This window comes from Trichechus manatus, unplaced genomic scaffold (assembly GCF_000243295.1).
Source record: "Trichechus manatus latirostris isolate Lorelei unplaced genomic scaffold, TriManLat1.0 scaffold00120, whole genome shotgun sequence".
NCBI classification, from domain to species: Eukaryota; Metazoa; Chordata; class Mammalia; order Sirenia; family Trichechidae; genus Trichechus; species Trichechus manatus.
The window spans coordinates 2918245-2941137 of record NW_004444056.1 but is presented as its reverse complement, the minus strand read 5'-3'; the positions used below and the strand labels follow the sequence as shown (position 1 = coordinate 2941137).

Genomic DNA, 22893 nt, shown 5'->3' with positions numbered 1-22893 from the left:
TTCTTCAACTGAAGAATACAAGAGTCAAAATTAGAAACTCAATGCGTACATTTAATAGCAGTTTAGACACAGTCAAAAAGAAATTTAGTGAACTAGAAGGCAGATTTGAAGAAAATATCCAGAATAAAGTATCAAGGGACAAAAGATAGAAAATAAGTAAAAGACAAAGACCAGAGTGAGAAGGGCTCTGTGAGGTGAAGAAAGAAGTTTGGCCTTTTGTTCTGGGTTCCTCAGAGCCAGACCACCTGGGGGCCCGATACTGACTAAGCCCCAGGAGGCGTGAAGTAATTTACCATGGCCACATGGTGAGGCCAATAAAGGCTTTGGAAGACAGAGGCTCAGTGCAAATTCCAGGTTGAAGAGAGTCAACATCTGTTCTCAGGAGGGTAAGTGCATCCACTGGGGACACAGAAGCTCCGTGCTGGGACCCCTCTTGGACCTCACCGTATGTATATCTCTTCATCTGTATCCTTCTTTATTATTTTAAAGTTATCTCACGAATGGTTCCTCCCACGAGCTCTGTAAGCTATTCCAGCTAATTACTGGACCCATAGAAGCAGAAGCCAGCTGGTCTGAAATGGAGGGAGTTATGGGGACTCCTCGGCTTGCAGCAGGTACCCTGAGGGGTAGAGGAAAACCCTGGTTTGTTTGGGGCAAGATGATCTGAAGTGGAGGGCGTCATATAGACTCCTGAGCTTGTAATCAGTACCCGCTGACACAGCCCTGGGTGGCTGGGGATGAAAGACAGAAGAGGCCAGCTGGTCTGAAGTGGAAAGAGTCAAGGAGGACTCCTGAGCTTGTAGCTAGTAACCACTGACCCAGTCCCAGGTGGCTGGGGGTGGGGGGTGGGAGGTGGGCGGTACGCTGCATGAGCAGCTGAGGTCTGAACTGAACAGGGAGAGAGGAAGCTGAGATTTTCAAATGATACAGCTGACATGTGGAGTGGGATCTGTTATCCACCAAACAATTTGGCATCAGAGGTGGGTGATCTTAGTTTTGCTAGACTGTTATGCACTATGCAACTGGCATAGTGAACTGGGTTTGCTAATGTAGCTCCTGACTGCTCAGATTTACGTGCAAGTGAATGGAGACTCAGGAGGACAGGAGAGGAGAGAGAGAATGGGGCAGAAGCAGTATTTGAAGAGTTACTGGCAGAAAAACTTTCAAAATTGATTAAAGAAATCAAGCTATAAATTCAAGAAGCCCTATGAACCCTAGGCAAGATTTTTAAAAAAGTCTATTCCCAGGCACCTCATAATAAATCTCTTGAAATGAAACTATCAGAAGCCAGAAGAAGAAGAATTCATTACCTTTAAAGGAGCAATAAACAGACTGGCAGCTTACTTCCTACAAAAACAAGGGAAGCCAAGTAACAGTGGAATGATCACTTTAAAATGCTTTAAGAAAATAACTGCCAACCTAGAATCCTATACCTCCAATCCTAAATATCCTCCAAGAACAACAATGAAATAAAGATGTTTTTAGACAAATCAAAACGGAGAAATGTCACTGGTAGACATATATTGAAGGAAATTCTGAAGGAAAACTCTCCCAGAATGGAAGATGGGGCATGGGGGAAAGAAGGAATAAAACAGCCGCAAAAATAGTAAATATGCAAACAGATGCAAATGAATAGTGACTATATAAAAAACGTATTGTGGGATCTAAGTCTATAAAAAATTTTAAAAATAAGTGTCAGGATGTGAGCAAATGCCATTAAAATATTTTATAGTCTTTGCATTGTCTGGGAAAAGGGTCAAACCTTAATATTAGACTTTGATAATTTAACGATACATGATATAATATTTAGGATAATCATTACATGAACAGTGACAGACAGTAAAGCTTCCAAGATAATGGGAGGAAAAAGGAATAATAAAACACACCTAATCAATTCAAAACAAGGCTAGAAAGAAGAGAAAAAGGAACACCAAAGAGATAGGATAAGTAGAAAGCATATGGTAAGATAACAGATTTAAACAAAAATATGTAAGCAGTTACATTAAATGCAAATAGACTAATACTTTAATTAAAAGACAGATTTTCAAACAGGATTAAAAAATAAAATAAAGTCCAATTATATATGCTACTTATAAGAGCTACACCTAAAGCATATGATACAGAAAGACTGGAAGTAAAGGATAGAGAGCATACACCAGGCAAATAATAACACAGCACAAGCAGATGTAGGTATAGCAATTTCAGACAAAGAAGATTTTAAGGCAAAAAGCATAATAAAGAAGGAACTTCATAATATTAAAAGTTCAACTCACAAGGAAGACATCATAAATCTAAATCTGAATGTACCTAATAACACAACCTCAAAATACATAAAGCAAAAATTGACAGAATATTTTACAAATATACAACCATAGTGGAAAATGGCAATGTTCCTCTTTCAATATCTGATAAAATATGCACAAACACACAAAAAATCAGTAATTACAAAGAAGACCTGAACAACAGGATTAGCAAAGCTGACCTAATGGACATCGCAGAGTATGGGAACTTAAAGAAGGCTCATGTGGCTGGGGCCAAACAGCAAAGGAGCATAAGCCCAGACAGGTACTCAGGGTGCAGATCACCCAGGGCTTTGTAGGCCATAGTAAGAATTATTAACTTTTCCCAAGAATGATGGGATTTCATTAAAGAATGGATTTGAGAAGAGTCAGACTGATGTTAAGTGTACCTGTTAGGAGGGTTCTGCAGTAGTTAGAAGAGAAATAAGCGTAGTTTAGACAAGGGGAGTGGAAGTTGAGATGGAAAGATGCAGATCCATTTCAAGCTTACCAGGGACAGTTACAGAGATTGACATCTGGGGCCATTAAGCAAGTCACAACGAATTTCAAAGGACTGAAATCATACAAAGTTCATTACCTTACCACAGTGCAATTAAGCTAAAATAACTAATAAAAAGATAATTAGAAACTCAATAACTACACTTACTATAAAGAGGAAATCACAGTGGAAGTTACAAAATATTTTGAACTGCATGTTAGTGAAAATGCTACATATCAAACTTTTGGGATACAGCTACAACCATTAGAGGTAATTTTATAGCGTTGAATGCATACAGTATAAAAAAAAAAGGCTAGAAGTCAATGAACTTACACATCTCAAGAAACTTTCTAGAACAAAATATAACCCAAAGATAGAAGGAAAGAAATAATAAAGAGAAGAGACTAATCAAACATACAATAAAGAAAATCAAAATGAGTTTGAGAAGGCTAATAAAATTTACAAACCACTAAGGAGACTGCTTAGAAATAATAGCGAAAGAGAAACAGAGAAGGCATAAATCACCAATATCAGGAAAAAGAGGACATCACTGCAAATGCTGCAAACTGTAAAAAGAGAAGAAGACATTATGAACAATGTTATGGCAATTAATTTGAAAATATACATAAATTTAGAGGAGATGGGAGAGTTGCCAGAAAGGCAGAATATAACCAAACTGTCATAAGAAGAAACAGAAAATCCAATGGTACTAAAATTATAAAAGAAATTGAATCCATAGAGAAAACCTTACCCTCAAGGGATAAGGATGCGAGATAAAACAAACACAGCGAAATCTTAATTACAGAATGCAGTGGGTAATATGGGTGTTTACTGCAGATTTTCAACTTTTCTCTCTGAAAACCTTTTAAATAAAAGGTTGTGGGGGCATCCTCCCACACTTAAAGCAAAACAAAACAAAAAACACCTCCCAGCCCAGACAGTTTCACCAATGAATTTCACGAAACATTTAAGGAAGAAAAAAGATGAATCTTGCACAAACTTCTCCAGAAAATTAAAGAAGAGGGACTGGTTTTCCACCTAGTTTTGAAGTTGACATGGCCCTCATATAAATACCATCGCATTACAGAACCTAAGGGCATTAGGAGAAAGGAAAGTACAGGCCACTCTCACTCATGAACATGAAAACCGTAAGCAGAGAGCAATTAGCTCAGCACTTGTCCCAGGTTGTCCCAGGCACTAGAGCTGAAGCCCACACAACGTTGGGTCATTACAGGGAAGCGTTGGAAACTTCCAGTCAGACAAATGGCATGGACCTTGAAGGGGGGTCAGACAAGATGAGGCTGCACCCCAGCTCTGGGCTGCCTCAGGCTCCCGCCGTTCCACAAAGCCGCTGCTGGGAGGTGCTCGTTGGCCCGAACCTGCAGGCTGTCTCCCTGCCCTCCGATCTGGCTCCTGACCTGCCAGCTGTGGGAACGTGAGCAAGTCACTTAATATTCCCCACCTGTAAAGTGGGAACACCTAAGTCATGGGGCTACTGCGAACAGGAGCTTGGGAAATCAAAGATAAGAGCTTAGCACAGTGCCTGTTGTGGTAGGCTAAGAATACCGGCTGTTGCCGCTTGTTAATGCTGTCTGGGACGCCCCCCAGCCCCCCACCAGCCGACTTACAGCCCGCACATCGATAGCTGCCAGGGCCGGGCCCACCTTGGCCTCCATGTCCTGCAGCTTCTGCGTCTGCTTCAGCTGGTTGAGTGACGGCTTCAGCTGCGTGGTGCCCACCGTCTTGCTAGCCCACTCATCCACTAGCTTGTGCAGGTCATCTGTGAAGGTGCCTTTCTTGTTGTTGCTGTTGTTCACCTGTGCCTGGACTTGCAGGGTGGGCTGAGGGCCTGGCTCGGGGCTCGGGACCAGGCTGCTTGTGGAGGACCCTAGGGAGTCACACACGGGCCAGGGTTGGTTACACTGCACATGCGTCTGTGCCATCTGGCCATTTCCCATCATTCTTATGGGATGGTGGAAACAATGGTCTCACTTAGGTCAGGCAACACCTTGCTTCAAGAGGTGGTCTGGATTGAGGGCTGGCACCCAGTTTTAGACATGGTGGAACACTTCCATGGCCGTGGGTGGCCAGGCGGCCTTAACCCACCTACCAGCAGCACCAGAGAGAGTCCCTGCCTGGAGAAGTGTGGGCAGTGTGGCTGGCCCCTGCCGAAGCTGCAGCCTCCACCCAGGGTCCACTCTGCGCCCAGTGCTGGATCCCGTGTGCACAGCTGCACACACGTCCGACTGGGAGTGGCCACAGGTGGTGCCATGGGACTCAGGCCCGCTTGCTATCTACATCCTCAGCTATGAGGTGGGTAGCACCTGCTTGCAGAGGATACGTAAGTGTACTCTGGGCAAACCAGATAGCCTGGACTATCTACATTCCATGAACTTTTTAAAATTCTGTTGTTGAGAATATTCACAGCAAAACATACACCAAATTCAGTTTCTACATGTACAATTCACTGACACTGGTTACATTCTTCAAGTTGTGCAACCAACCTCACCCTCCTTTTCTGAGTTGTTCCTCCCCCATTAACATAAACTCACTGCCCCCTAAGGTTCCAATCTAATCTTTCAAGTTGCTGCTGTCACTTTGATCCCATATAGATAGTTCTTAAAAGAGCATAACGCTCAAGGCAGACCTTTTTTACTAGTTAAGCTAGACTACTGTTTGGTTTTAAGAAGTCCTTCAGGGACATTTTTAGTTTAAGGTTAAAAGATTATCTCAGGACAGTCCATGAATTTTAATGCCTCAGCTGTTTGGAACTGAAGACACAGGACTTGCCGCTTTCCTGCCCGGGGCATCTGGGGAATGTATGGGCTGGGTACCAACGCCTAGAGCCCACCTGCCTGAGCCGGACACACTCTGCGGCACTGCTGGGGCCGCCACAGGTGAGTGGGAAGGAGCCGGGGGAACCAGCCACCCCGAAGGCCAGGAGACCGCTCTTCATGCCGGGCAGCGGGCCTGACAGCGTGGCTGGTTCACTGAAAGGATCTTTTTCACGACCAAAATAGGACTTTTATTGTGCCCCCCAACCCACATGCAATTTCCAGTTGGCAATTTGGAAGAAGCCAAATTTTGAACTTTCCGCACTAAAAAATAACCTAATGACCATCTCTTCAAACAAACTGTTTGGAAATGTAGTCTACTTTAGTGGACAGCAATGAAAAAGCACAGACACAGACAATTAGTGATGAGATCTTACATACATGGAGTTATTGCTACATGGAAATTTCAGCCAGAAAAGAAAAAGGAAAAAAAAAAAAAAGAAAAAAAAACAGTGAGAGAGCAAGAGAGAGAAGTGAGAGGCCCAGGCAGACTAATACCCATTTGATTCGGACAGCTCTCCTCTTGAGGAGGCACTCAGCTTTAGCACTTCAAGGAAATACTCATTCCTATGATTTTGGAAAAGGAGCCAATTAATGACTGGGATTCTGTGGATGTTCCGAAGCAGGCTGAGCCTGGCAGGTGTGAAGTGAGGAGACTGCCGACTCTAGGAGCCATGGGGGTGCAAAGGGATGTGGGGAGCACCGGGCGGCTGCTCAGCAGGCAGAAGTGAAGCGAGCGGTTGACAGAGGGCGGCTTGAGCAGTCACCCCGCTGGCCGGGCCTGCCCACGTGCTCCCAGGCTGGCGGGAGCCCTAGTGCACTCTAGCCACAGAAGGCCCATGCGATGGACAGAATGCAGAGCTAATAAGAAACCCAGATAGTTACTACTGCTGTGCTCTTTGCCTAAGCAGAGACGTTTCAGGGCTGACCCTGCAAGGGAAGAGAAAACGATAACAATACAGTTAGGCGGACAGTCCATACTTGCGGGGCAAGCTACCACACTTTAAGCAAGGAAGAACAGACAGAAAGTCAGCAGTTCAGAGAGAACAGGAAACCCACCCCCTACCCCCGACCTAAATGAACCGGGCAGCCTCAAGCCTAAGTTAGTGTGCGGTTAACACAAGCTTTATCCAGGAGGTGTAGATGCCAAGCTCAAGCTTTCCAAGCTTCAGGTTGAAGTGTTTGTCTCTAGAAGCATATTTATTTTAAAAAAAAAAAAAAGGGCAGAGAACAATGCTTGGCTATCAGAAGGCTCTTAGGAGCCCCACTGGTTGAGGCAGGAAAAAGACACTGAAGGTCCCTGAGCTGAGCCTCAGGCGGACCAGGCGTAGGCGCTGCCTGGCTGCGGGGCCTCACGCCGCAGTTGGCTAAGTCCAAAATGATACATTGTTTTGCAGGGTAGAGGCCAGTCCAGTATCTTGGAGTCTTGGAGGACTGACTTAAATCAAGTCAGTGCTGTCACCAAGCTGGGAAATGTAAGTGTTCCTTATCTTGGGTGTGAACCACTGCAGGTGGTCCTCAGGCCCCTTCTTGGGTGGGACTATCATTGGGACATCCCATTTCCTATTGCTTGCACCACGCTAAGACAGCTGGGGGATGTCTAATTCCCCGAGGTTGTTGGCTGTAGCAAACAGACTTTTAAAGCACAGAGGCAATCTATGGGATTTAATTTTTGGCAAGTAGTGAATGGCCAGTGCCCAGCTATTGTCTAGGATGTACTGTGTGCCTGGGGTAGGCAGACGAGTGGACACGGGCAAGGACAGGCTCCGACTTTCCCCGAGGTCACCCAGCAAGGCCTGCTAGCGCCAAGAATCTGCTCTTTGCTCCTGACAAGAGCTCACCACAACATTCGTGAATGCCCACCCCACACTCCCTCAGATGGGGGCCTCCAGAGGACAGAACCTCATACCAGAAATGCCCACCCTACCCACACTCCCTCAGATGGGCGGGGGCTTCCTAAGGACAGAACCCCACGCTGCGAACACCTACCCCACCCTACACTCCATCAGACAGAGGGGCTACCCAAGGACAGAATCCTATGCTATGAACACCCATCCCACCCCACACTCCCTCAGATGGGGGAGCTTCCTGAGGACAACCCCACACCGTGAACACCCACCCTGCCTCACACTCCCTCAATGTGGGCCCCCCGAGGACAGAACCCCATAGTACAGAGCGTCTGGTCCCAGCAGGCAGTCACTCCATGGCACAGCAAGAGCAGTTGCTGTTGCTGTCTCTAGGGTTGTCAGTACAGGACTGTCGCAGCCCAGAAGAGACATGGCCCCACAGGAAGTCAGGTGAGAGGCTGGCACTTGGCCCTGTGCCTCATCACGCCCAGTCCCACTGGGTGTACAGTGTCAGCCTACAGGACACACACCGCAGCTTCCCGTCCACACTGCAACCAGCCCCAGAAGCCTTTCCTTCATTCCTAGTACAGTCTCATCTCACACAGACTAGCAAAGGCAAAGACTCCACCACTTCTCACCATCATTGACATGTCTGGAGAGCCCCTGCCTGCTCCTATCCTTCTACTGGCACATGAGGGACCCCTTACTTTCCCCCAAGTGAGTCTCAGAGAACATAAAGAATGAACTGTTTAAAAAAGCCAACTCCATTTAAACTAGGTCATCAAAAGTTCAGTAAACACAACTCTCCCCTGTGCTTAGAAGTCTTCCAAGGAACCCGGTCCGACAGTTTTCTCCACGGTTCCCAAACGGCAGGAGGAGAGAAGCCTTCTAGATGAAAAAGGTGAATGCCACCAGTTGTTCCAAGTTCTCAAACTTCAGAAATCTCCCCTTCCGCCATCAGATCTTCCAGTCCAGACTGAGGGAGGCATGAAGCGAAGGGTAGTGGGCATGATGAGGCACAGGGCCGAGTGCCAGCCTCCCGCCCGACTTCCTGCAGGGCTGTGTCTCTTCTGGGCTGTGACCATCCTGTACTGACAGCCCTAAAGACAACGACTGTGCTGTGCTGGGACACAGAGTGACTGTCTGCTGGGACCAGACGCTCTGCGTCCAGCACTAATGGGAAGCCCACCTGGGTCTCAGGCCATGCTCTGCTCTGCCCTCCACTCGTCCCTGAGAGTGGGGCCGCCTGGATGGAACAAACACAGAGGCTTCCTCTGGATGCTGGCAGACAGCCCTGCCCCCTCTCTGCCTGAACGTCATGGCCCAACCCTCTGCTGGGGTGCAGAAGATGCCGCAGGCACGAGTTCTCCAAACCAAGTGCGTTTGACTAGGACAGAGTGCTTTGAAAGTGGGTCAGGACCGAGCAATTCACCACGTTTGCTTTTTATACCTCAGTGTTCGGATACTGACTAGGTTCACACTGTCAACAGCAGGGGAGAAGCCTCCCAAGAAACAGCAGGGACGCTGCCCTCCTCAAAGAACTGGACCCATGTCCAAGCCAAGTGCCTCCCTGGTCCATCTCCATGACAACAGGAGCTCAACTCAATGGCTGCAGCTTTGCACTGGCGTGGGCAGTGGATGCTGGTTTCTGGCACAGGAGAAGAATGGGTGTGTGATACCAGAGCACCACTTGGCATCTCTATAGACCGAACAGCCCCGTTCTCGGGGGAGTACCAACGCTCGCTGCCCATGAACGCTGCTCATGGAGAACAAACTGAGGTGAGTCTGGACTCGGCTCACCCAGGTATGAGCTGGTGAAGATGATCAGCCCCAGGTCCAGTTACCAGGTGACTCACGGGAATCAAGGCACATACCTGCCCACCTCACAGAGGCCCCATGTGTTGGGGGCACACCCACATGCACCAGGGCCACACGACAGGACAAGTGCGACATAGGGGGGCTGCATAGATGCGAGCTCCTCCAGGTGTCCTCCTCGGCACAGGAGACCCTCATCACAGTGCACAAAGATCAACGGAAGGACGTGAGGCCCTCGGCTGTGTGTTCTGTGCCCTGCTCACAGGGAGACTATTCCAGAGTAGGCTGGATACCGCTCAGAGCAGAAGTCAAGCACAGGAGGGAGGGAGAGGGGGCTGGGGGCATCCAGGAAGGCCCTAGCGCATGAAAAGCCCCCAAGGGCAGGGCACTGAGGCCTGCTGCTGCTGTGCTGTCAGCTGCCATCTAGCTAGCTCCCAGCGACCCCATGCACAACAGAGCATTAACAGTCCTGCCTGGTCCTGTGCCATCTCCATGATCAGTTGTGGATCAGACTGCTGTGATCCATAGGGTTTTCACTGGCTGATTTTCAGGTGCAGATCACCAGGCCTTTCTTCCTAGTCCATATTAGTCTGGAATCTCCGCTGAAACCTGTTCAGCATCCTAGCAACAAGCAAACCTCCATCAACAGATGGTAGTGGCTATGAATGCTGCTGGTAGACACGTAAAATTAATGCAAAGTGATATTAAGTGCTTCCCACATGTGAGCAAGGACTGGAAGGACATTAGCGTTGGCCTCTGGCCAAATGAGGAGCTAAAATGAGAGGGGACCAAAAGCGTCTGACAAAACAACCAGGACTCCTTCTTGCTTCTTTAGGTCACTTCTCCCTAGGTCTTCAGGACCCCGCGGTGGGCCCATACTTGCCACACCTCCTCTAATCATGGCGGAGGAGTCTTGTGTGATCAGCAGTCAGGTCATGCGGCCCGTGTGACATGAGGCCGAGGGCAGACGGGGCAGGCTACAAGGCTGCTGTGGCTGGCTGAGGTCTTCGTCTTTTCCAGGGCCTGTCCTGCCTGCTGCTCACAACCCCCCAGGACCACCTGGACGGATGAAGCAGCCCTGCTCTCCACAGTGTCCCCTCCTGACCAGGTCTGGCTGGGCTCCTGGGCCTCCACCACAGGGAGGCTCTTCCAGGCCATCTGGAATGCCTGCTGCTCCAAAGCAGCTCCACACCAGGCAGAGACCCCTGGCAGCCCTAGCTTTCTCAGATCCAGTCTCAGCACCCCATCCAAGTTGTTTCATCTCTGTGCTTCCTGGAGTCATGGGCTTTCTGTACTTCAGAGTTGAAAACATTTTCGTTTTATGGTGTCTCTTCTCTCCCAGGAAGCGAAGTTGTCACAAATCCAGGCATTTAGCTGAAAACATTATGTAGTCCTTATAAGCCTGCCTGGCACAGAGGGTTGGCTTCCTCGCCTGCAGCCAAGGCCTTTGGCTCACGTGGCCCCTCCCTACAGTGCCTGGTCTCTGCTCCCTCTGCCCTGCCCTGAACGCCCCTCTTCCTCCCACCTCTTTAAATTCAATTCACCCCTGCGGCCCAGCATGCACCTGCCTCCTCTGCCACGTCTCCCTGGCTCCCAAGCCCTCACGAGGCTGCTGCTTCTCTGTAGCTGACGGCTCTGAGTTTTTCACATTCGTGCTCAGTCTTCTCATAGACGTAAAGCCCTGAGGCAGGGCCACAGCCCCTTCTCATGACGCCCCCCCTTGCCAGGGTTAACAGGAGCCAGCATAGAGTGGTTCAATGAAAAGTCCCTGACTCTCATAGTCCAGAGGGCCTGGAGCCATGGCACTGTCGGGGACTCAGCACTGGGGACAAGAGGGGGTCCTCGCCCCTTCCCTGTGCAAAGCAGAGTGAGGTCAGGAGGCCCCTTCCCTGTAGGCCAAGTCCGCAAACTCTGAGTCCACAAGGCTGTAGGCAAGAGGTGCCCAGGACAGGAACACTGCCTGCTAGAGAATATGGACTCAGCCAAGGCTTGCCTAGAAGAGGCTGGGCTGTGAAAACCACAATACCATCAAATCTACAACATCCGAGCACTTAAACAAGGCCTGAAGACTGCCTGCCAATCCAGTACGGCTGCAGGCCGGGCAGCCCGACAGCTGCCCCCTCTCTGGGACTACATCTGCCTGGGTGCTCCTAAGCCTCTTCTTCCCCTTCTTTTCTTCTTGTCCACAGGGACAGTACTGAATCCTTTGTCCATGCGTGTTTCAATTTTCTTTTTTTAAATCTTAGAATGATAATGAATGGTAAACAAATGAACACCCTTTAAAACCACGTGGGTGGAAGGGCAGAGTGATAACAATTTCAGCAGTGCATCACGCTATCGCTGCTGGTGCTTTTAGCCAAAGTTCCCAGGAAAATCGCCACCTGCCCTATTCTCCTTCCACGGAGGCCCAGGATCCACCCAGCAGCAAAAACAGGCGCCGTCCACTCTGAAGACACTGGAAGCCCTGGAGCCCGCGAGGCCTGTGGCCACGCCAGGGAGAGCTTCACCCACGGCCATTGGGAGGCGAATGCAGGTGCCAGGTTGGTGAGCAGGAGAGCTGGGCCGAGGCTACGGAGCGGAGGGGCTTCCAGAGAACAGTGTGCCCCAGAGGCTCTCATTCCCTCCCACAACTCAGCTAAGCCACCAACCGAAAGCTACCGACATGGAGCGTCCTACTCAGTGGACAAGAGGTTACTTGCCTAAACGTGGAAATGCTGGGGCTTCTTAAAGCATTTCTAAGTGGCCCTGGTTCCTTTGATCTGCCCGCCCTGGAGAATGCTGAGCCACATGGACTCAGATGGGGTGGCCAGGCGGATGTGAATGCACACTTGACTCAGGGTGTCTCCTGTGGACGTGGCCTCTGGGTCCCCACAAGGACAATGTATCTTTATTGTACAAGCAAAAAGCCATGTGCCCCAAACCAGCATGTCCATCCGATTGTTAAAAAGCTTGATTTTTCTGTTAAAAAATAAAAACCTGAAAACTCTATAACTTTGGATTCATTTGCCAATCATTCTGAGGGTTAAAAATGAACTGCACAGCTGGGAATGGCTCCACACAGGGGCACCATTGTTTAAAACGGAATAACTGGGATGTTCCAAAGTATCTGAAGAAGACGGGAATTGGCTTTAGAAGAGATGTGAGGAACTGCTTAATTGACCTCATCTCTGAGGTCACATGAGGTCACAGGAAAGTACACGGAGTAAAGTGCTCCAGCTAGAAGATGTGGGGCAAGGAGGAGGGCGGGCACACCTCTGAGGAAGAGCCGTGTGTCTAGATTGTCAATCACATCTTTACGGTTGGAGAAGGCAGGAGGCAACCAAGAGGGTGAATGGGTAGTCGGATCTCCTGTAAGGGGACATGGGGCATGGGGCATCCTAGCTGGAGCACTGTCCTCTCAGCATTCCCACATGCAGGGAGTGGGGCAGTGGGGAGACACAGTACTGTAGTTGTTGTAGTACAGCCCTGGTACAGAAGTTATACCCTCCAGTGACCTTCTAGAATTGTATCGGCTTGCTACATGCATGTCTTCATAGTCCAAACATGTGTGAAAAACACCATGCGTCTAGAGACGGTTGGGGTTGTCTTTTTGTTGTCGCTGGAACTGGGGACAGCGGACATGTATATTTGCCACAATTGCAACAGAAAAAACTACGTCCAACATAAAAAAATTAAATAAATGAGCGACAAAATACAGAGGGCCTTGGTATGTCTGAGAGACGGGGTGCCCCGGCCAGGAGGCAGGGTGTCTGCACATGCTGTGGCGCCCAGGCACGAGCAGAGGCATGCGCACGAGCCTTCTGAGGGCAGACAGGACGCCATCATCCAAAGGAAGAGGCTTGGGGCTGTTCCATTTGACAGTGATGGGTGAGCTCATGGGGGGAGGGAAGGGAAGGCACCTGCCAAACGCATCAAAGGTACCAATGAAGATAGAAAAGGGGAGAAACCAAGGGACAGGAGGTGATAAAATACAAAAGAACAAATACAGACAGATGGACAAAGACACAGGTCCACTGAGGAATCGGGCACGAGGTTTGCTACTAGATTTATAGGCCACTCTCTCAGACGTTTGGTGGGAAACCGTCCAGCCTGCAAATGAATATAAAGGGAAGAAAACAAAGAGACACTTATCAAGTACAAGTCACTGCGACTCTATGTCCTACCACACCACCAGTCACATCAGCTTTGTTACTTAACATCCATGGCTGCACCTAGCCCAGCCCAGACGACCAAAGCCACTGACCACGTAACGGAAAGAAGGCAATGGTAGGAGCAGAAGAGAAGCGAGCTCCCAGAGGTGAGGGGTGGGGGGTGGCACCTTCATCAGAATCACCAAGGTTTCTTTGGATAGAGGTGGTGAAGAGAGTGGGTGAGCACTTTATCCAGCAGCTGCTATCATCCATGGCAGCGCTGAAGAGAGAGCGTTTCCATCTCAAGGTGAATCTCACGCCCAAGAGCCTGGCCCTCCTCCGAACCACTTTCCCGAGCAGAAGGCCCAGGTGGTTAGCACTGTGCTGGCTCCGCGCAGGGAATGCGCAGGGTGGGTGAGCCAGTGACTAGGAACCATCGCAGCAAAGTGGACAGAGGTGCCCCGCCTGACTCCCCTCCTGGTCATCTGGCTACACTTTAGGGTCCTGGTGGCTTCCCTAGGCTCATGCTAGCCAAGCATGGCCTCCCTTGGAGCCACTCGCAACAAGACTGGGTGATGGCTGGGCAATTTCCTTCTCTGCATTCAAAGACTAGTATTTTCTAAGTGGCCACTCAGCAGACTTGCTGCAGCTCTGTCCTCCTCTACACACTGGCGTGCTCCTGGGGACACCACCGAAGCCCTGGGCTAGCACATGCTTGAGAGTGGAAAGCTGGGAATCACCTTGGCCATGCGCTCCGCCTCCATCACTGGCTAAGCCGGAGCAGATGTCGGAAGACAGGGAGGCTCTCACGGAGCAGGGCTGCTGGGTGTGGACTGCCTTGCCACACGGGTCTGGAGCCGGGGGCACTGCTGGGCTTTCTGCAGCAAGCCCTGCTCCCCCTTGGGTGGGGTCCTTAGCAGGAGGGCCTCTGCTGCATTCTGACAAGTGACCTGGGTGGGGAGAGAGGGTGACAGGCATGATGAGGCGCCGCTGGCAGGAACGCCTGTGTGGTACTCGTCTTTGTCTCCCTGCTGTTTGCTGGGTGACCCTGGGGAAGCTCTCTTGCCTGTGGGCCTCCAAGTCCCCTGAATGCAATGGGCACACAGCCATACCCCATATTGGAGTGTTAGAAAGATCAGAAAAGTTATCACGGTCTCCACCAGTCACAAACGCGAGGTCAGAGACTCTTACTCTGTGATTTGCTGTTGTTCAAATTCAGTTAAAGACCATAACACACCTGGAGCTGCATAACTAGGTGCAAAGTGGGCCTATGCACGGCCTCCTCTCACCACCCCCTGTAGCTTCAGAACTGGCACTGAGGTCACTTCACTCACGCATCCCTGGGAGTGTGGCCCTCAGACTCCCAGCAACACTTCATGCATCAACAGCGCTGTTAACTGCCCCTCAGGGGCTTTGGCTCCTGGGCCTGTCTCATCACAGAGCTCTGGAGCTAGCGCTAGCAGGCAGGAGCAGCCACAGAGAGCTTGCAGGGACCTCTGCAATGCAAGGTGTTGGGTTCTTGCAGCCTGGAGGCCAGGCCAGTAGACTTACTGATACGATGTCATCACACAGAGCCGAGGGTCCTCACTCATCCTCCTCTCACTTATCTTCGAGGCCCACAGACACAGGCCAGCTGAGATGATTATAGAAACGGGAGCAGAGGAACAGGCCTGTCCTCTGCAGTGCCCTGCACTGGTGAGCAGCGAGGGGCCTTTGAGCCCCACCCCAACTCTGCAGAAACCAGGCCCGAGACTGGATTGGCAGCCAGAGGGCCTCCCACTGCTCCCTGAGGGCCAGAGCCCGGCTCTGAAAAGTCCCTGCCCCTTACAGTTGTCCCTCTCCACACAGAGGACGAGAAGCCCAGGTCTACCCAGCCTGCCACGTCTTTCCCAGCTCCAAATAAAGGAGACGTAGGAAGAAGAAACCCCAGACCTTCTCTCCTAGGGCCTGGAGGATGTCACAGCCTCATTAAGCCTAATCTCCCAGGCTCACTGGGGTCCCTCAGTCTACCTCCCAGACAACATTCCCACCCAGGCATGCCCCCCAGGCTGGCCAGAAGGAGACCCTGCCGACCTGTGCTGGATGCCACGACCTTGAGCTGCTGTACCAGGGGGTTGAGCAGCTTCCCTGCCTTCAGTTTGCTCTTACTGGCTTTCCTCCGGCGGCCAGTAGGGGGCGCTGTGTGGAAGAAGCCCACGTTGGGGGGCAGTGGCTTGCCCAGGCGGCGGTACAGGGCCTCGATCTCCTGCTTCTGCTGGGTCTGCAGCTCTGAGATCTCCTTCAGGTGCCTGGAGGAAGAAGGAGGGAGAGAGAGGGAGGCAGGCAGGCTTCCCCAGCCATCCCAGACACCCGTGTGCCCTTCCACGGAAACCACCCACAAGTCAGGAGGAAGGAGTGGAGGAGGGACCGGCAGCTACCCACGGGGCTAACTGGGTCTCCACATGTGCCACGTGTGGGCAGTTTCCAGTACCCTGAAACTAAATGGGCACCACGTGAGCCTCCGCAGCCACACGCCCCAGGACACAGGATGGGCGCCACGTAACCCTCTGGAGCTACACGCCCCAGGACACAGGATGGGTGAAGCAGAGGCCAAGGAGCCCCAGTATTCAAATGCGTAGAACTGTCACCACTGCCATTGTTTTCTGATGGGAGAGGGATGGAGGACTTAAGTTTGTATTTATGCTTGCAATAAAAGCCCTAGACATTCACACAGGTACCAGCCGTGGAATCTCCTATGTGGCCTTTGTTCTTTCGAGCTAGACCAACATCTTGGGGCAACGGATTACCTTGTGTGGTCTTTTGTCCTTGCTTTTTGGAAACTGACCTTAGGGAAATTTCACAAGTTGCTGGCTGCCCCTGAGGGTTTGTTACTTTTGCCAGGTTTGGCTAGGGAGCCCCCACCAGGTAGCTGACAGCCTACAATGATGACAAAGGAGCTCGAGAACTGGCTTATAAAAGCCCAAGAACATGGAGACTCAGATGGGACTTCCAAGTTGATCAGAGTCAGGAGGGATGCTCAGCCTTTGGACACAGAAGCCTTGGGCTGGAAAGCCTCCTACAGCTGGTTAAGAGCTGTGCAGAGGAGAGAAGAGTTGTACAGAAACAGAGCAGAACTGAGGGCTACGCTAATGAAGAGCTTAGTGGGGAGAAGAACCGAGCAAAGCTATCTTGGCTGAGAGAAAAACTGTTTAAAAGCTGTACTGGCAGGGGACATTTCTGCCCCGAGAGCTGCACTGGCAGAGGGCATTCTGCTCCAGAGAGCCGTCATGGAGCATTTCCTTGTTGAAGAGTTTCTGGCTTGCTGAAAGTGAACATCTGTTCTCGGAAGGGTAAGCGTGTCCCCTTCAGATGTTGAGTCTCTGGGCCTGGGACCCCTCCTGGACCTCGCCCTGTGCATATCTTCAGTTACATTCTTTTCTGTTATATTAAAACTGTTATCACAGGTATGGTGTTTCCAAGGAGCTTTGTGAGTCATTCCAGTGAACTACCAGACCTAAAGGGAGTAGTTGGGGCTGGGTCTGAAGTACAGGGAGTTGTGTGGACCTCTGTGCCTGTGGCACGTACCTGTTGATCTAGCCTCGGGTGCCTAGGGATGAGAGAAAAGGGCTGCGTGGGCAGCTGGGATCAGAGTGCCACGCAGCTCCCAGCCTGGGGGCTGCAGCCCCTCAGCCTCACACAGGTCCAGCTCCTCCTCCTTTAAGGCTAGCACGCCAGGTGTTTTTCATGGTTAAACATGAGGAAGAAAGTTCTGATTTTATCTTCAACATCTGCCAGATTTGTATTAGAAGAATAACTTTCTTTAGCTATTAAAAAAAAAATCTGAGTGGCTTTCTCTGCAAATGGCAGGGAAAAAAAGCAAGTATTGTTGCATCCAATGAGGTTTTGGAAAGAGGTGCAGTATTTCAAGAGTGTGAGCTGGTAGTCACATGGGTGATACTGGATCACCAGAGGGAGCATCTGATTCAGAATAATTTCAGGACAGACCTCTCTTTTAAGGTATGTGACCCCCAAAGCCCAGCCTGGTTGCTGCTTCCTTCCATCCATCCTTGGCAACAGTGTTAGGGAGCCTGACTGCAAAGCAACTTCTATTCCAGGGGCTCCTCCCTTGCTTGCTCTGAGCTCGGCCCTTGCCTGCTCTCAGGGCACAATCTCCAGCAGTCTGCAGTGGTGCTTCTTAAAGCAGGGGTCCAGGCCAAGTGCTGGGTTCCTGGGAGCTTGGAAGAAACTCACGGGCTTGGCTCCCACCCTCCTGAAGCAGCAGCTCTGGGGTGGGGCCTGGCAATCTGTGTTTGAACAGTCTCCAGGGCTTCAGATGCACGCTGAGGCTTGAGAACCACTAAATATCTCCTCCTGGATGTAACCAAGTCCCCGTAAGTTAGGTTCAAAATCTTCCTCCACCTTCTCAGTTGCTGCCCTTTCGTGGGTTCCATGGCTCTTCCAGGGCTGCAGGAGAAAGCCTGAACTTACTCCTGCTAGCCTTCCCCTTCCTCTTCTTCCTGAGGTCAGACAGGCTGCCATGTCTTCCTTTCAGATGCCTCTTGAGGTCAGTCTTTCCCGTCCCTGGGCACCCCCTCACCATGGTTCCCAGGGTGTGCAGACCAGCCACCCTTCCCCCATGCAGGCTACAGGCTCTTCTCCGGAGAGTACAACGGCTTCTGTTACCCATTTTCTCACATCCAGACTCTTATGCATCCTCGCTTTCCTCACAGAGCCAGCACAGTCATGGCCCGTGCTCAGACCTGCTCCTGGACTGAGCCCCTACTCCTGATGTACTGACTAAGCCTCACCTCCCCCGTGAGACAAGCCCATGTGAAAGCCACGGCAGGAGTGGAGGAGGCTGTGCTCAGGGCACCTGGCAGAGCCCTCGCTTCGGCCCTAGGATGTTCCAGGTCATGCCCATCATGGACTTCCACCAATCCTCACACCTGACCACACCAGGCCTTTCTGAGCTTCTCTGAGACCAGTAGTCATGTGTACCCAGCCCTTGCCTCCTGTCCTTCCTGGTGTCTACAGCGTGGCCCCCTGGCTTTTGTGCAGCCCTGGGACAGGAAGGCACACTCAGACATCCCTAACAGAGGGGCAGTGGGAGAGCCCAGCACAGTGGAGCTCAGTGGTAGAATTCTCGCCTTCCATGCAGCGGACCTGGGTTTGACTCTCGGCCAATGCATGAGTGCAGCCACCACCACCACTCAGCTGTCAGTGTAGGTTCTCGTGTTGCTAGGGTGCTGAACAGGTTTCAGTGGAGCTTCCAGACTAAGATGGACTGGGAAGAAAGGCCTGGCCATCTATTTCCAAAAATCAGCCAATGAGAATCCTGTGGAACACAACAGCCCAATCCCGTTGCTCATGGGGTCACTGTGAGTGGACTCTGACTTCATGGTAGCTAAAAAGTGGGAGAGTGCAGAGCATGTCTGACTCCAGCCACATGCTTGAAAGAGGAGGCAGGACTACTGTCTTCTACTTGTTTCTGCTATTTCTTAGCCCACTCAAAGGACACCCAAGTCAAAATCGCTCCATCCTGAAGGACACTGGCTTTTCTCTTACTGGTGATTTCAGTGTCCACCACACCTCAGTATTTGCCTCCTGCCAACCCCTAAGGAAAGCTCAGGGGTGTCTGTGCTTTTCCAGTCCCTGGACGACAGTGGGGGTGGGATAAATATGTGGTGGATGACAGCGTGAGGGCAAGGAAGGCAAATGTGCAAGTGACACTGCTCAGACCTTACAGCAGAGGGTGGTGGAGGGAAGGACTAGGTCCAGCAGGAAGGCGTGGTGAGGAGAGAAGCAGTCCCCCACCCAGAAACAGACAGAAGGCAGGGAGCTGCCGGCAAGCCCCAAGGGGGGCTCTGAGTGTGGGATTCCCAAGTCAGCCCGGGTCCCTCCCCTGCCACCTTCACCCTGCAGCTCCATAGGACAGGACTGGGCCTGGGCTTCACCTGGCCCGGTCTGCCACACCCTCCTGACTTCACACAGCCCGACCACACCTGCAGCTGGGCTGCAGCCCCGCCCGTACACTCACTTCTCACGCAGGCTCTGCAGCTCCTTCTTTATGTCTGCATCCTCAAACTCCGAGTCATTGTCGCTGCTAATGTAGGATGACTGGGAGTGGAAGGAGGTGACACTGATAGTGGGGACTTTGATGCTGGGCCGGATGGGCGTGTCTGGGCCCAGCGAGCCTGTCCTTGAGGACCTATGCAGGAAGGCGGTGGCCTTCTTGACGAAATCACTGGCCACACTGCTGCTGCTGGGCAGTGAGGCCTGCTTCTGCACTGGGGGCCTCCTCCGTGGGCTCTCGTCCCCAGAGTCGCTGGATACGGGCTCACCGGCACCAACCTCGATAGAGGAGGCCGTCTGCACACGCCGCACCGCCAGCTTCATGTCAGGACTGGCAGGTAGCGCGTCCAGGTAGACGTCAGGCGGGGCTGAGTAGCGCAGGCTGTGGGGCGAGGCCAGGGTCCACTCGTCTTGCATGCTGACCACCGAGAAGCGGCCCACGGTTCTGGCTGGTGAGCTGCTGGTCTGCTGCCCTGGCTGCTTCTGCGGGGAGCCTGAGTCCAGGGAGCCGTGCATCCGAGGGCAGCCAGCCTTACCCTCTGAGGCCAGCATCCCTGTGGAGCGCTGTGTGGACTCGGCTGAGGTCTCCCTGGGGGTCCCTCTGGCCTGGCCTGTGGGCTCCAAATGTGTGGGGACTGCTGAAGCCATGGCATCCTGGGAGCAAGCCAGAAAGGAAAAGATCCAATGTGAGCACTAGGGGAGGGCAAGCCCAAGCGACTCCACTGCATTTCTCACCTGAGAACACATCTTACCTGCAGAGGGCCGGGTGTGGTGGCTGGGTCCAGCGCTGCCCATCTGCCGGGGCCCAGGGTGCTGCTGAGGGATGGCTCTGTGCACGAAGACCAAGAACACTACTCAGGAGTGCAGGGAAGCAAGGGCAGGGGTGGCCTGATGGCGACTCCGGCACGCCGGGAAGTGGCTGTGTGCCCATGGCAGTGATGGAAACTAAGGCCTCCTGCAATGTCCTGGTCCCGGGGCACTGGGAGCAGGGTTGCTTCATAGGATCTGTGGCTGTCCCTGTTTGCTCGTCTAGAGAGTGGGGATAAATCAGCTGCTGTTGAGTCTATTCTAACTCTTGGCAACCCCATGTGTGTCAGAGTAGAACCGTGCTCCATGGAATTTTCAGTAGCTGATTTTTTAGAAGTAGATCTCTAGGCCTTTCTTCTGAGGTACCTCTGGGTGGACTTGAACCACCAACCTTCTGGTTAGCAGCTGGGTGCATTAACCATTTGCACCACCCAGGGACTCCCAGAGAGCAGGGATATGACATGGTATTTCTAATTAACCTGCCCAATGTCCACAGTGGTTAAGTGCTTGGCTGCTAACTGAAAGGTCAGTGGTTCAAACCCATCAGCAGCTCTGCAGGAAAAAGACGTGACAGCCTGTTTCCGTAGAGATTTACAGCCTAGGAAACCCTACGGGGGCAGTTCTACTCTCTCCTATGGGTTTGCTATGAGTTGGAATTTACTCTACAGCAATGGGTTTGGTTTTTGCCTAGTATCCTGTGCAGAGTGAGCAAGAAGGATAAAGACCTGAGATGTGGGAGCACTGGCCCAGCTAAGACCCTCACAAGGCAGAGACCAGTGGACAGCCCAGGGCTGCTCAGCCCTGGGCTGGGACAGTAGCTGGGGGGTTGGGGGGTGGGGGCGGGTAGAGCATGGGAAGCAGGAGCCAGCCAGCAGATCAACCAGGGCCAGGCAGAGCTGTGTGTGATGCTGGGACAGTCGCCTGAAGCTGCTGCCAGAGGCAAGTCTCCTGTGCACAACCCCACTGGGGACTCAGCCTCAAACCAGACTCCTGGGAAGACTCGGTCTAGTCTGTTGTGTACCCCAAACTTGTGGGCAATGCTTGACTCCTCCCTTTCCATACCTGTGAGGGTACCATCCAACCTCTCTTTCCACACCTTCTGGCACGGGGGGCTTGCTTCCAACTGCATCCCTCTATTTCTGGACATCTCTGACTGCCAGAAAGCTTCACCTTTTCTAAACTAGAACCTGTCTCCTTAGCGCTCCCCCCACGAGGTCTGCCCTCTGGGAGGTGTGGACTGTGGAGTGGCTCAGTCATCTGCAAGCTACTGAACCTCCCTGAAGCTCATTTTCTTCACGTGCACGAGGCCAGAATCGGACAGGATGACGGCGCAGCGTGGCCCTCAGAGACGGTCCCTCCTCTCCACCCTCCTGCAAGGCATTTCTGCTTTGGTCCCCCCAGACTTGGCTCTCAAGCACTGACTAGCTCTGGGAGCACCCCCAACCCCTCTCAGACTGTGGCATCTAGCGGCGGAGGCAGCAGCCAGGGGGTCGATCCTCGCTCAGTGAACGCAGCCCGAGCCCAGAGACCTGCAGCTCACTAACGCACACTGAGGTTCCCACTACAGGCGTCCTCGGGATGCTGACTCTTATCTTACCAATCCCCAAGAAATTCCAGACTGAGAAGGAACACCACACCTAAAGAGGTCAGACCAGCTCCCATGGGCTGGTTACATGGGGTATTCAGATAATGAAATGAGAACCAATGCAAAAAGTTTCCACAAACATTCACAATACCCAGGAAGAACACCCCTGGGGAAAAGAAATCCTGCCTCCAAGCTCCTCACAGACAGCCCCAGCCCACTGCAGCTTCGTCTAGCTGCTAGAACCCCCAGCTCCACTTGATCCAAAATGTCTCAGAACCCTGGTATGTTGAAGCCTTGCTAAGGAAGTGAAGGGGAGGGGAATGTTTAGAATACTCATTTCTCAGGAAGTCTGGGAGGGCCAAGACACAGCTCCCGACGATGTCCCAGATGCCCAGTCAGGGCTCTTATTTATTCACCAAGAGGATTTCTCTTTTGTTATTGTGAACGTTTGGTTTATCCTGGAACTCAGCGAGTTTCAGGCAGAGTCACGATGACTCCTGCCACTTCTCAAAAAGGCCGTGTCTGCACACCAGAGGAGGTGCTTTGGGGAGCAGGGGTGAAGGCTGGGGCCCCCGCGTGAACATGCCTGGGCAGGCCAGTGGACCCTGATTTCATTACCTGTTACTGGTGAAGACTGCTCCTGTTCTGGCACACCCACTCGCCCTGTTGCCATTTCCAACTTTTCCAACTTCAGGAAGCAACAGGAAGAGAAAACAGCATGAGTCTCGCTTGTTAACATCTCTAAACATCTAAATTATGCACCTTTTTCTTCTCCTAGTCTCTGAAGGCTGGCCTGCACCCCCACACCCCTCCCCTGCAGGGACCCAGCCACACAGGGCAGATGACATACATCTATGGTCACAGAGGTAGCGCCCTCACGCCAAGTCCCCATACCTGGTCCTTGCTGCAAGTGCATGTGGGTGGCCTGGCCCAGCAGGGGCAAGGAGGGCAATGATGGGACCCTGGGGCTGACTAACGGGGATTCCCTGCCTGCCCCAGCTCCTCCACCTCTCCTCCCCCCAGACTGCTGCCCCTGCCAGGTGCTA

The 22893-nt window shown here is 51.9% G+C and overlaps 1 protein-coding gene across 1 annotated transcript in view; it reads right to left on the bottom strand.

Annotated features, from left to right (window-relative positions):
- WNK2 (WNK lysine deficient protein kinase 2) overlaps nucleotides 1-22893 on the bottom strand; it is a 170047-nt gene that overhangs the window by 5636 nt on the left and 141518 nt on the right. The window contains exons 21-27 of the mRNA XM_023738649.1: nucleotides 22742-22772; nucleotides 20208-20284; nucleotides 19421-20109; nucleotides 15478-15692; nucleotides 14145-14354; nucleotides 6498-6542; nucleotides 4407-4666 (exon numbers count right to left, since the gene is read on the bottom strand). Coding sequence (XP_023594417.1) covers nucleotides 4407-4666; nucleotides 6498-6542; nucleotides 14145-14354; nucleotides 15478-15692; nucleotides 19421-20109; nucleotides 20208-20284; nucleotides 22742-22772 — 1527 coding nt within the window. The remainder of the gene's footprint in view (nucleotides 1-4406; nucleotides 4667-6497; nucleotides 6543-14144; nucleotides 14355-15477; nucleotides 15693-19420; nucleotides 20110-20207; nucleotides 20285-22741; nucleotides 22773-22893) is intronic.